Source organism: Hippopotamus amphibius, chromosome 3 (assembly GCF_030028045.1).
Source record: "Hippopotamus amphibius kiboko isolate mHipAmp2 chromosome 3, mHipAmp2.hap2, whole genome shotgun sequence".
Classification (NCBI taxonomy): domain Eukaryota; kingdom Metazoa; phylum Chordata; class Mammalia; order Artiodactyla; family Hippopotamidae; genus Hippopotamus; species Hippopotamus amphibius.
The window spans coordinates 83,851,850-83,866,367 of NC_080188.1; the positions used below are offsets into that span (position 1 = coordinate 83,851,850).

General features: G+C 42.2%; 1 protein-coding gene across 2 annotated transcripts in view; it reads left to right on the forward strand.

The window, feature by feature from the left end:
- Positions 1 to 14,518, forward strand: part of TMEM131L (transmembrane 131 like) — a 153,884-nt gene that overhangs the window by 63,482 nt on the left and 75,884 nt on the right. For both annotated transcript variants that reach the window (XM_057727266.1, XM_057727267.1), the window contains exons 4-7: positions 7,136 to 7,204; positions 11,172 to 11,295; positions 12,726 to 12,842; positions 13,671 to 13,781. In XM_057727266.1, coding sequence (XP_057583249.1) covers positions 7,136 to 7,204; positions 11,172 to 11,295; positions 12,726 to 12,842; positions 13,671 to 13,781 — 421 coding nt within the window. The remainder of the gene's footprint in view (positions 1 to 7,135; positions 7,205 to 11,171; positions 11,296 to 12,725; positions 12,843 to 13,670; positions 13,782 to 14,518) is intronic.

Here is a 14,518-nt window from a genome sequence, read left to right on the forward strand (position 1 = left end):
AAGTCTAGGTCATATGCTAGCCCCGCTGGATGCAAGCAGGGCCACTAAAACTGGGACTTTTGACCCTTGAACAAGTCGGATCTGAGCTATGCAGGTGAACTTAAACGTGCTTTCTTTCTCTAAATACAGACTACACGATCCGCGGTTGATTGAATCCGTGGATGCAGAACCACACATATGGGGTGGATCCCAAGGGCTAACCGTAGTAAAGTCATGCAGACTTTCGACTTTGTGGGGGCGGAGCCCCTGAACCCCAGTGTTTTTCAAGGGTCACCTTGTAATTGGCCCTTTCACAACCCAGAAAGAGTGACAGTGGGAAATCTGTGACTGTGGTAAGGAAGCTTAGATGCTGGACAGCCAGAAAAATCCAGATGTCTATATAGGAAGCATCACCGTCTTGGTGATGGGTGAATCTAGGGGGTGAGTGTGATTGGCCAGAAAGAGTGAGAATTGAGGAACGGCCGAGGAAACGGTGACCTGGGAGAGGTGAGCAGGGGGAGAGGACCTGGAGTGGGGCTGAGCAGGAGCAGCTCCCGGGGTGAGAGGAAGACTGGGTGAGACTTCCTAGAAACCAAGGGAGGGCGCTTCAGGAGAGGGTAGCCAGCGAGAGAGTAAGTCCGCTCATCACAGCTTGTTATCCGTGGAGAGCTCAGCAAGAGCTGTGTCCGTGAGGGAGGGGCAGGATGCCAGAGAGAAGTGGGGTGGGAGGCATTGGGAGGAGGGGCTCAGAGCACGCGTTCACGGTCCCCTTCAGCCACCAGCCACTACGTGGGCTTAGTGGACTTTGGCAAGTCCTTTAAACACTCAACGCATCTATTTCCCTGTGTGTGGAAATGGGATAATAATAGTACCCACAGGGCATGTGGGATCACACGGGATAATCAGGTGCTTGGCACAGCATCCTGTGTATTGTAAGTGCTCAATAAATGTGCTTGCTGTCATTGTTCTTTCACCCGCAGCTTGGCTGCGGAGGGCAGAGGAGGGCTTGGAGCAGGTGGGGAGCACCAGGGCATCGTCTCACGTGAAGGGGTGTGAGTTTCATGTGTGTAAGTAGAGGAGGAAGACGATGCGGGTAAGGAGATGGTGAAGATCCTGGGCAGGGCAGGATGGGGCTGGGATGCCCTGGGCTCAGCCCAGGACCCATGCAGAAAGGCGAGGTAGGGGTTGTCTTTGAGAGAAGGAACACCCCTCTGTGGATGGAGAAGGTCATCAGCCGCTCAGGGGACAGACTGGTGTGGACGACTTCTGTCCTGGCCTTGGAGGGCTTGGCCATCAATGCATCAGGTGGCTTGAAATCCCAGATCTCTTGTCAGTGAGAGCGCCCTCCAACAGACCACTGTTGGCATTGCTCCAAGGACTTTCCTCAGCTGTGATCTTGAAGCCCAGGCCTTCTACAGCGGAAGAAACTAGGAAAACCATGTCCCTACCAAATGACTTTTCCCCCATTCTGGGAATTTAATGGGGAAGAATACAGGTTTCTGCCTACATCTCCCCCGCCCCTGCCTTGGTGCTTGCAGGATCTTAGTTCCCTGACCAGGGACTGAATCTGCTCGCTCGGCCGTGGAAGCGTGCAGTGCTAACCCCTGAACCACCAGGGAACTCCCTCTGCTCCATTTTTAAACGGTTCTTTGCAAGTAGTTAATTTACCAGGAAGAATGACATTTCTAACTTAAGTAGACAAGCCTGTGTATTTCTTATTTTTTCCTTTCAGTAAACTTCTGGGGAGAAGTATTTTTTAATTAAAAGTAAAGCAGAACACAACTTGTACGACCAAAATTATGATGTAGAATTTTATAACTCATGTAGTTACAGAACTCATTTCATAAATCATGTGACCAGGCCATTTGTTTTTTTTTTTTTAATTGGAATAGAATTGCTTTACATTCTTGTACCAGTTTTTGAGGTACACCAAAGTCAATCAGCTGTATTTATACACATATCCCCGTATCGGGCCATTTGTTTTTCAGCTGAAGGCCCTAGAGCTGCATCCGAGGAGGGCTCAGGGCAACTTCAGTGCCACTGGTGGGAGCTGTGCAGGCCTTGCCCTGCGGTGGCCAGCCTCACCGTGGGCAAGATTCACAGGGCTGCTCCAGGCCGGGGCTTCTTGTATCTGTACAGGGGTGGGTTCCAGGTCCACTGCATAAGGGGAAAGTACTGAATTTCTCCGAGGTCCCTGGAATAGCAGCTGAGTCCTAGAAATACCTGTTTCCTCCTGAAGGTCCCAGGGCATTAACATTGCAGTGGCCTTGTCATTGGCCGTGTGGTCTCGGGGCTGCCCTCCTGTCTGTGCTCTCCTTCCTCCCTGCTCACTCCCCCTCCTTGGTTTTGTGCTCCCCGCGCTGCCTCCGGGAGCCACCGGGTGCTCAGACGGTGCTCCCCAAAGTGGCGTGTGGTTCCCCAAGCCGTTCGCTTGGCAGGAGGTGCCTGGGTTCGGCTTCCATCCAGGTAGCTGTCTGTGGAGCCTCAGTCCTCAAAGCCTCTCCTGACTCTTTCAGTAAGTGTCTCTTCCCCCCCTCTTTGAACTCTCTTGATCTTTGAGTTTTGCCTTGTTGACACTCACGTGTGGCCCGGCCTCCTGGGTCACGATCTCGAGGGGAGACTCTTCTGAGCTGGCCACCGGCCCCCCTGCAGCCGGGCCACACCGAATTCAGACAAGGGCTGTGAGGCTGGGCCTGAGCTCCTGGGCCCTGGTGCTCACTCCCCAAGAAGGGGAGCGTTGCGTCTGAAATGATGTGTTTGAGTCGAATAACATTTATGAATGGCCAGAACTGTTGGTTATACTTAAGTTCACTTTTATATCTAAGTTCCTGGGCTGAATTTTTTTGAAGGGTGTGCCTGATATTGGCAGATTGATTTAATCTTCCTAGGAAGGAGGACTGGGCAACCGAGCGCTTTTCTCAGGATCTCAGACGTCATCCAGCCCAGCCGCCTCCATTTGCCGAAGAGGAGACCAAGCCTTGTGTCACGTGGGAGCTCCTGGCTGGGACCTGAACCAGGTCTTCTAATTTCCAGTGAAATTTCTTTCCTCTTGTACTAGCCACTTTTTTGAACTGCATTTCTTTGTTTTATATACAGAGAAAAAGATGGCCAAAGTTAAAAAAAAAAAAGTGAGAGAGAGAGGGAGAGAAAAGATAAAGTCAGGTAATATTAGGCAAAGATATTCTTTCAGAAAAGCATGTGTGGAATTCCTTGTCCACATGTCACGCAGCTGGGGGAAGGAGAAGGGGGCATCTTCAGAACCAGTGGGCGTTGGACGGCGTCCGTGTAACAGGAGTGCCTCACCTCAGTTTGCCGTCACTTTTATGTTTTATCCCTGTGCCTCGTTCCTGCTGTAGAAGCAGAATGGCCTCTCTCTTATTTTTCTCTTTCAATAAAGGGCTTTTCCTTATAAGTATCTTGCAGATGGGGAAAGGGTGGGTGTTAGAAATATGTGGCATGAATTTACAATTTATTGTTAGAAGATGCATGCATTTATTTTATGGCAGATGTGGGCACTCCTGAGTGCAAGAGGCCAGGTGGACCTCGACATGAAAGAATCATCCGTATTGTTAAGGGTACACAAATGTGAAGAGCTTCATACTGACTTTTGAGAGGAAGAGGAAAGGGAAGACAGTGTATCTTTTCTTTCTGTAGCTCTTGGGGCTTAAGTTATTTCTTTGATGTTTGGAGGCGTAAGTTATTTCTTTGACGTTCTCGATTTAGAAATGAAATCTCTGGCATCTTTAAACACAGGATAATTTCCTAGCTAGCACTGATATTTGAGGATAATTGTTGAGGTCCATAGTTGACTCAGTTTTGGCAATTGGCGGCTTTTTTCCCCCTTCAGTCTATAACAAATACTTGAGTTCATGTGTCTGTGCGTGAGATCTCTCCGATCAGTACCTGTGTCTAAAATGGTTTTATCTATGGGAACTAACTTTTTAACTCATATAGTGATGTTAAGTCTCCTTATATAACTTGATCTGGTTTCCAGATTGTAAAGTCAAGTGAGCTGGAACTGACCAAATGAGAAAGATGAATCTGTTCTGTGACTTTTAGGAAAAAATACTGATATGGTTTTATTTCTCCATTGTGAGGTCCAAAAACAGTTTCTTTGAAGTTTCTACCATATTGCTTTAGGTTGAAACTTAAAATTCATTGGGTATGAAAAACTTCCTGATTGTGGGATTTAGAAAACTCTGTTATGGTATGAGACAGCCCAGGTTTATATTTCACTTGTTCTATTCAGAGATAATTACTACTACCCCATTTGGGACTTTTAAATCCCAAGGTCAGCTCTGACTCCAGGCTGCATTGACCTCTCCATCTGTTCTCATTGTTTTTCCTGTTAGGTGAGAGTCATCCTCTTAGTAACACGATCTAATATTTATTGCACTTAACTATGTGCCAGGCATGAAGCAAAGGCATTATTATTTCATTTCAACCTCTTGATAAATGTAAGGTGGATGCTGTTGTTATTTTCATGTTACAGGTACGAAGGCTGGGGAAGTTAAGTGATGGCTTTGGGCCTCAGCTCTGAAGCCCTGTCCCTCTCCTGGCAGGCGAGACTGCCTTGGTTCTTTGGGTAGGTCATGTGAACTTGGATGGACTTGAACTCCATGCAGGGTTCAGGTTTCTGACCTGGACAGATCTGCATCGGAAGTTTGGTTCTGCCTCTCAGTAGCTAGGTGATCTTGGGTGAATTACTTAAATCCTCCAAACCTCATCTTCACTCAGAAGTTGCGTGTGAAATCTGACAATAAATCCATTTTCAGTACACAAGGCAGGAAAAAGACTGTCATTAATTATTTTACTTTTTACTAATACAGTAGGCTGACTTTTCTAAGATAATTTTTGGCATGTGAAGTTGCCTGTTTTCTTTTCCTTCTGGAATGCTGAGCCCTGGCCAGCTCGGTCTGGAGTGGGGGTGACTGTGATACGTCTGATGTTGGCAACTCTTTATGTTGCCTCCTGCGGCTCTTCAAAACATTTCTGGAGGCAGCTGGGAGTGTTAGTGACCTTTTTTGCAAGCAAGTCATGGAGTTAGTCCTGGCCTTTAGGGGTTTGACACCAGAGCCCAGTAAATAGCATCCCTCTTACCTGCCCGAGCTGGACAGGAGGGAGGAGGTTGGCAGATGGAGACTGAGATGTCACCTTTATTATTAATACAGTTGATGCTGAAAGCATAAAGTAGAATAAAGGAGATATAGATAACAGAGAAAGGATTCTTAGGAGAGGGGTTGGAAGAAGGGAAGCTTAGAAAGAGGCAGAAAAGTGGAGGGAGGAAGAAGAGATTGCAGCCAGGATTCTTCCTATGAGATGAGGATTTTGGAAGGGGTTCTCTGTACCGTTTGCACCTTCAAGAAAAATGGGAGAGGGGCTTGCTGAAGGTCACAGCACTTCTATGGGCTGGCAGGTTTGAAGCTCAGATGTCTGATCCTGGACTAGCCTCCGGACTGCGCTCAGAGGGGCTACTTTGTGGGAGGAGAAAATGGAAAGATTGTATTTTGGAAAACTTACTTGAGTCTTTGGAAACAGTTATGCATGCTACATTTAGGAGCTTCTCCTGTTAAGTATTTTTGGAGTGCATGGCTTTTATTTTATGTATGTGTGTATGTATTGGCTGCGTTGGGTCTTCGTTTCTGCTTGTGGACTTTGTCTAATTGCGGCGAGCAGGGGCTACTCCTCATTGCGGTTCTTGGGCTTCCCAGTGCGATGGCTTCTGTTGCGGAGCACGGGCTTTAGGCGCGCGGGCTTCAGTAGTTGCAGCACACGGGCTGAATAGTTGTGGCTTGCAGGCTTAGTTGCTCTGCGGCATGTAGGGTCTGCCCCGACCAAGGCTCAAACCCGTGTCCCCTGCATTGGCAAGCGGATTCTTAACCACTGCGCCACCAGGGAAGTCCCGTACATGGCCTTTAAAATGTATGACACTAAGTGAAGTAAGTCAGACAGAGAAAGACAAATATGATATGGGGAATGTTAAAAAAAATTGATGCAAATGAACTTATTTACAAAACAGAAACAGACTCATAGACTTAAAGAATGAACTTACAGTTACCAGGAGGGAAGGGTGGGGAGGGAGGGTTAGACTGGGAGTTTGGGATTGACATATAAGCACTACTGTATTTAAAATAGATTACCAACAAGGACCGACTGCTAAAAAAAAAAAAAAAGAATTCCTTAAAAAAAGGCATATGCCAGTTAATACTTTCTTGATACACACATGAATATATATTTTATATATATTAAATATTTACATATATTTGGTATTTTATGTCTTTAAGTATGTATATATATTGTTATAGCTTATTTTTTAACGTCTCTTTATGTGTTTTTGGTGTATTAATTTCTGGGTTTTGGTTCTGAAGGAAAATGAAATCATAATAATGATTAACAACTGCTGAAAATATGACCTGCCGTGTCAGATTTTATTTGATTGTTAATCTTAGAAATACAGACCTGGTGATGGTTTCTACCTTTGGGAGCCTGGCTCCCAACCCTGGCTGTGTGCCCGATCCTTTCCCTGTTAGAGCTTGTTTAACGAATGTAGAAGCCGAAGCTCCCTCCCTCTCCAACCCCCTACCCTCAACCCCTGTCCTTGTGTGTCTTTTCTTGATTTGGGGTTTGTGAAAATAGGTATGATTCCTGACTTCATCCAGAAATGAAGCCTATGAAAAATTAAATCTGATTTGAATCTGAGATAACTTACTTATTGTGTATCTTGTAACCTTAGACAATTGACTTAGCTTTACTTAACCTTTCTAAATCTTAGTTTTCTCATCTGTTTAGTGGAGATAATAATGTCTGCTTTGTAGAGTTATTGTGAAAATTATAATAAAATAATTTGTGCTTTCTAAAAAAAAACTAAACCTATCTCCATTTTTTATCTGAATGTTTATAGAATCTATATATTTGGTATGAAGTTACATATTACTAACCATAATCTGAGTATCTTAAAGTTTTGCAGCTGTAGAATTATATTAGACTTTGAATAATTCAACTTTACCATTTAAAATCTAGTTCAGACTCATCTATAAGGGAGTAAAATTATATCTCATGAGAGCTGTCAGTCTAAGTATATCCTTTGAACTCAGCATTCAGATTTTAAAAGTACAACAAAAATTGATGTCTTTTTTTTTTTTTTTTTTTTTTTTAGCTTCTCAGACAAACTATTTAGTGGAAAAGGTTTACATTTTCAGCCGTCAGTTCTAGATTTTGGAGTTCAGTAAGTATTTTGTCTTCATAATTTTTAATACTTTATTATTTACAATATTTGCTTTCAGGATATCTTTTAATATGTATGTATGATGTTAAATATATTTTAAATATTTAGATAATATCAAGAGAGATTGATCCTAGAACTTGTTAAAGGGAACATTTTTGTGAAAAGAAGAGTGTAAGAATTGTTTTAGCCATTTCTTTAATTTTTAATAAATGTACCTTATAATTTAAGTGAGTAGTAAGTCCTCGTTTTTCTGAAACGAAGCAGGTTATTTTATAATGAAAAACTCTACATATCGATGTTTCCGAATTTTTGATATTAGATTCACTTATTCACATGGTTTTTACTGCTCCCCATGCTTTGGGATTCAAAATTGTACATACATTAGTGACTATGATTGAGGCTTTGGAAACAAATTAAGTGGAGAAGACAGCATGGAGCTGTAATTCCTTACAGTACATCTTGTTGAGAACCACGAGATGAAGGGGATGTGATCTGAGTGTCGGTTGAAGGACTGATCTGGGAACTCAGAGAAGTTAAGGAAGAGAAGGCTGAAGCTGTGCTCAGGAGGGAGCTTCAGGACTCATGTTGGCTGTGATGAAGTTTAAGAAGTGAAGTGGTAACTCCCTGGATGCAGAATTTTGTTGCACTGAATAGATATAATATCATGTTAGTAGAGTTTCACAGTGGAAGTAAAAGAGTGTTCCAGGATTAAAAACTCTGCTTGTTTTAGCAGCCTGGAACATCACTTCAATTTTATGAAGAACTTTTTTGAGTTACAAGAAAAGTTATGTGAGTGCAATAACCACGGTGCTAGGAGAGCATCTGGGGTGAGTTAGTGGTGGTCTCCTGGTGTGCTCGCCTTTATTCATCTGGTTTCCTTCTTTCCATTTCTTTCTGATCATCAGAAGATCAGAGCTGCCGTGAAGAATGATGAATTCTAAATCTAAAAGTACATTGTTTTTTAAGCTTTTTAAGGAGCGTCTGTAAAAGGAAGAAGTGATAAAAGTGTGAAGGGAGCTTGCTGATTTTACAAGAGTCAAGGTGTCTACTTCTCTGTTTTTAAATTTTTATATTTTTATTCTTAGGTAGAGAATGAGGTTTTATAATCACACCTCATTGATTTCAAATTCTAAGAGATCACTTTGCTTTTGTCAAAAGTATTGTAAAAAGAAATTTTAATGCAGGACCTACTTTAAAGTCTTTGTTACAGATTGGTAGATAGAATATGATGGATGGTTGTACATACAATTAGATTAGGATAACAGTTCCAGTTCATGGGACACTGGCTGTCTATAGCATATTTACTTTTCAGTAATATAAAAATCCTGCAATAAGTGCACATGATTGGATATGTGTATTTCCTGTGTATGTTAATTAGCTCTGCACATCAGTTTCTGGTTCTCATAGCTGGAAGCATGTTGAAAAGAAGTGTTTAAAGTCCTTAATTTGAAAAGGTTACTAAGTTTTAGACTTGAATCACCTCTGGTTAATTCAGTTCTGTTTATGTAGTAGTTTACAGTTCTTAAAGTACAATCTTGTCTCTTGTGCGTTGAATCTTACAGCAATCCTGAAAGGATAGTGGAGGTAGGTGTTATCTGAGAGAGAGAGAGTCATTTCCAGATATCTCTGTATTTGAGCGTGTACTGCAGATGCTCATATATTTGTTGCTGAGAAGTAATGCATTTTTCCCAAGGTCATTTTGCTGAAGCGAGAGAGTAAATCTTTTGATTTCTAAGCTAGCACACACCATGCTATTTTTCTCATAATTGAGATCCAGGATATGGTTATGGGAATAAATTATTTTTGCTGATGTTAAGAAAAAAATCTCAATAATAAAACATAACCTAAATCAGAACACTTTTTAAAACTTGGCCAAGTTTTACCTTGCATCTAACCTATGGTGTAATCTACAGGCATTAGATACACACTTTAACCAGAGAGTTCTCCTCATCTCTTCACCGCCCTATGTCAGATTTTGCTATTGTTTATTTTGGCGTTGCCCTTGAGCAAACTTCATCCCTTCTCATAGCTCCGGTTTCCCTCTAGGATGCGGAATCAGCATCATGTTATTCAGTTGCCCTCTGCCTACTTCTTAGGGTTTATTTTAAGGGTTAATGTTCTGCTGGTCCTGAGATTAAAAGTGCTAATCACTCATAAGAAATTTTAATCATTCTTTTGTATTAAATTAATAGAGTAAAAAAATTAATTAATTAATTGAGTATCTTCCAGTTGTCACTCGTGAGGAAATTCTTATCCTCATAACGCTTTTAAAAATAGAATTAAAAAAAAAAAGGATAAAAATAGTCCTGGGGTAACTAGGTTTCAGCCAGCATTCTCTGTTAGGTCTGGTGAGGTTTCTGGTGGATGCAGCCACTGGGCTCTGTAACATTGCAGTTTTGTGGTCTTATTTTTTAAGGTGTTTCTCAGGGAGACATGTGTATCCTTTGAAGCTCAAAATCTTGTATTCCAACTATGCGACTGAGATAAAAACTTTGAGGATAAGTATTAATATACTTTGCTGACTGATTCATGTTATTCAGTTAAAACCTAAAATCATGGAAGTTCTTATTTATTTAAGTGAGGGAAGAGACAGATGTGAGCCTAGTACTCCTGAGAGTAGGGCTTTCTGAGGTGACCCTTTATGCTTATGATAGTATAAAAGTTTTATAGTTGTTTTATTTAAGAACACGCTAAAAAAATCAAAGTTATAATCACACTTATTGTATTTTATTTGTAACCGGCTGTTAAGGGCTTTTAAAATACATATTGGATATATTAAGCCTTCAGTTAAGACTTGTGATTAAAAGTAGGAGGAAAAGCTGAAAAAAAAATTCCAAGGATTTGATGGCACTGATACAGTATTTTGGAAATCCCATCGTATGTAAGAGAAACAGCATGCATTTAATTTTTCCTGAAGCACACATTTTTAATATGAGAAATTGGAACAAAATCAGAGAGACACAAACATAATGTAGATGATTTTTTTTCCTGTATTTAGAATATAGTTGTAATTCTAGGCCATACTGAAGAGAACTGTTTATTTCGGTCTCTGCCACTGAGGGTAAGACTGGAGAGATGACTTCAGTGAACGTTTCACTGGCTCTCTATTTATCACAACACGGTTGAACTAGAGCGGATTTGTTATTGGGTGGTAGCAATCGGAATCAATTCAAGGGAACATTCCTCTTGCAGTTCATTTGTTAGAGCCCACCTTGTAGATGGAGAGCCCTGCTGAACAGATTCAACATCAGGGTTTGCATCAGTTAGGGCATTGGCTGAAGAGCAGAGATTCTTAACTCTGAGAGTCATGGAAAGTTTTGAAAGTATGTATAAAACTTTTGTGTGCATATTTGTGGACGGAGGAGCCAAAGCTTTCATTAGAGTTTTCTGAAAGACTCATGATTTAAATGGATAAGAGCCAAAGCTAGAAAGAGCTGTAGAGTTTTCATTTTTCTCAGAAGAATGGTGTTTAGCAGTAAAGTTTCTTTTTATAAGACTTAATAAAGTCTCTTTGCCAGCTGAAATACATTCTCCCCAAAAGTCTCTTTAAATTTATTACTCAGAAAACAAACCCTAAGCAGATTGGATTTTTCTATGAGTACAGTGTCTTACCTAAATGTATTTTCATTTGAATTAGAGACCCACATCAGACAGGTACCCAGTTCCCATTAGGTGTTTTTCTGCAAGCACTAAATGGCCTAGATGGGTTGAATTCTTCTAATTCAAAAATCAGTGGGGTGCTTCTGTGGGTTGGCTGAGTGTCTTGTAAAAGAAAGGATTAAAAGAGTTTTTTTGACTGTCATGGATAGAATGTTTTATTAACAATAGGATTGTTGCTTTTAACTCCATAATGGAGATCAACAGCTTTCTGGGTTTAGAGTGTATATAGGTAGGTATGTGTGGATGGCTGGATGATTTTATTTATAACCATACAATCCCTTGCCTTTTCTCCTTGTTCCCCTCCTAGGTTTCTGGGACACCCTGCAGCAAAGATTCTCTATGCATATAACCCTAGCAGGGAGAGTGAGGTCGTGGTGAATTCCGTGTTTACAGCTGCGGGACATTTCCATGTGCCTCCCGTTCACTGCAGGGTGAGTGTGGACGGGCTTTTGGAAGCTGCGCTGTGGCAGGCTGCCAGCTTTTCTTGCTTTCTTTGGCCTGCAGTTTTTTCACTTTCTGCTCCCTGTCTCCCCTTTTTCTGCTACCCAGACTCTTTCCTTCTGTGTGTTTGCTTTAACATTTATTTTTTTCAGCTGTTCAGATTCATAATTTTGGTAGCTCTTGATTATCTACATGGAAAAAAAAGTTCAAAGAATTTAAACTGGGTATTAATGCATGCATATTCAATATGACTTTTTCATAGTTAAAGAAACTTAATATTGCTTGTCTCATACTTGCTGCCAATGCTGAAACATGTAGTAACTAGTACAAGTTTATAGTGGTGATGTTGTCACCTGTGAGCCTACTAGGATGGTTAGGACTCTTCTTTTTCTTTCTTTTTTTTTCCCAATAAATAAATAAATAAATTTATTTATTTATTAATTGGCTGCATTGGGTCTTTGTTGCTGCTTATGGGCTTTCTCTAGTTGCGGGAGCGGGGGCTACTCTTCCTTGTGGTGTATGGCCTTCTCATTGCGGTGGCTTCTCTTGTTGCGCAGCACAGGCTCTAGGTGTGCAGGCTTCAGTAGTTGTGGCCCATGGGCTCAGTAGTTGTGGCCCACGGGCTTAGTTGCTGTGCGGCATGTGGGATCTTCCCAGACCAGGGCTCAAACCTGTGTCCTGTGCATTGGCAGGCAGATTCTTAACCACTGCACCACCAGGGAAGTCCCAGGACTCTTTTCTAAATATAGGACTAAGGGGGGGGTGAGTGGTTCCTTATGAAGCTAGTTTGCACCATAAGGCAACGCTCAAAACCCTGATCTTCTAATAGTTTTAGTAATTCAATTTAGCTTTAACTTTAAACTTTTAAAAGGGCTTTAACTTTTAAGGAAGATCCAAATTACTAGTAGAATTTATTATTTTCCTTACTCTGTCTACCTGATACCCCCCCCCCTTTTTTTTTAAATACTGGGACTCAGGAAGTGGTTGTAAGGGGGAGCCCACTATTTTGTTCGTGACAGTCTGTCCAGATAAACGCTGTCCCTGACTTTCATGAAGTAGCAACTTGTCTGTACCTCGCTGGTTCTCTTTAGTCAAGTGGAGGTGGAACCGTGTCAGACACAGGCCCTTGAACACATGGGGGAGGAAGAGCAGGGAAAATGCAGAGACACCAGGCATGTGACTCCAATCTGGGATGAAAGCTGTCTTGCCCCAAGTCCACGGTGTGCTCTCTGATATTTCCCCTTAGATTATTGGATGTTGATCTGCTTGCACATTCTCAGGGATTCACCATCTGCGTGCATCAAGGGTGCAAGATTACGGCAGATATCTCTTAGCAGGAATTGTTAAGAAGAAAGTCTGTGAAAGACAGTTTGTCAGAGAGGGGCCATTGCCAGTGGCTAATGAGGTGGCTTGCTTTCAGGTAATCCCAGCAATGGGGAAGACGTCCTTCAGAGTTATTTTCTTACCCACGGAGGAAGGAAGCGTTGAAAGTTCCTTCTTTATTAACACCTCCACACACGGAATCCTTTCTTATCATGTAAGTAGCTTTTTCCTTTGGTCGTATAATTTGGCCGTTGACTTAATGAAGGAGGTTGGGTGTTAGAGAAAAGCCTTTTGGAAATGTTGCCACCTGGCTTATGTCATTCAGATATAAGGCCGCTTAGCTGATATTCAGCTCACCAGTCTTCCTTCTGCCTCTGCCTCTCGGGCCAGGTGGCCGTCTTCCGTGCAGAGCGCAGGGCTGGAACGCACCTTGGATCTTGAAAGGGCGTTGGAACAACACAGAGAGATCTATCGTATAGGTTCCTAGGATAAAATACAGTAGGGTTTCAAAACTCACGACCCTCACCTCAAGCAGTCCAGGGGTAGGGAGCTTGTGAGGGCAGCCTGTGGGGATTTTGCTTCCTCCTCTCCCAGGCTCAGGACTGTTTCTGCTCTGGGGACACGGACTGCGTGCTTGGGGGCCAGTCCTCAGGGAGCTCCCTATCCTAGCAGAGCACTGAGGAGTCTTCTTGTTGTTGCTCGCAGAAATAGTCAGGAATCTGTGTCTTAAGTGATGTCTGTGACATCTTTCATTGAAGTGCCAAGATCTATCATTTTTGTGGCTAATTCTTACTGGATTCCATTAAACTCATGGTCCCATATTAGAAAAGTTGTCTATTTCTGAAAAGATTTGCTGCCGCGAGGAACATTCAGCTTAAATACAGTGACTTTTGTTGCATATTTTTGGAGGACAAAGAGAAATACAATAACTGGATTAACAATCTTGACGGCCAAGTTGATGAACACAGATTTCCTTTGGAAAGGTATTTCAGCGCTCTATCACATGTGTTTCAAAACTAACAGATTTTTTTTTTCCCTGCAGGTATCTGGAATCGGCACTCGCAGAATCTCTGCAGAAGGGTCTGTCAAGCAGCTTCCGAATGCTTACTTTCTGCTTCCGCAAGTCCAGAGCGTTCAGCTTCCACAAACACAGGTGATTTTAGTAGGACATTTATTTTGAATGCTGATAAACACCAAACTGTGTAGCCTCTACATTTATGTGTCTTATGCAGAGTACAGCCAGACCTTTTTACACAGTCAGCCCTGGGATTGTTAACATGTTCCGCTTTTGGAAAAAATCCTGGTACATATGGAAATAAGACAGGCATGTAACGTGTCAGTGGACTCCATGTACTTCTTTTCAATGGCTGCGTAGTCCACAGTGTTGATGTTTCATAGTTTGCTTAGTGCTGCTGTTGTTGGTCATTTACAGTGTGTCCGGTTTTTCATTATTATTACTCTTAAGCTGTGTACATATTCTACACGTTTCTTTATTTCTCTTTTGGACTGCCGGTTTCCTTGGGGTGTATTGCTTAAAGAGGATTCTGTAGTTAAAGACTATGAGCTGTTTTATAGGGCTTGTTAATCTTGCCAGGGTGCTTTTCTAGAAGCCAGACCCTCCCTAGTCACTGGTAATGACATTCCTGCAAGTGTCTCTTTCCTCCGTGCCCCCCCCCCCCCCCCCCCCGGCCTGGGTGTGGCTCAGGGGAAAGAAATGTTTTTGATGTCTCAGTGGGTATATAATGGTACCTTAAAATTCTTTTGATGCGTATTTCATTACTAGCTTATAGGGTGGGCCGTTTTTCGCCTTTGATTATTTCTGTTTCCTTGCAACTGTGGGTAACTGTTGAAATTCTAAAAGCTCTTGACTCAGCATATTATGAAGCTTAC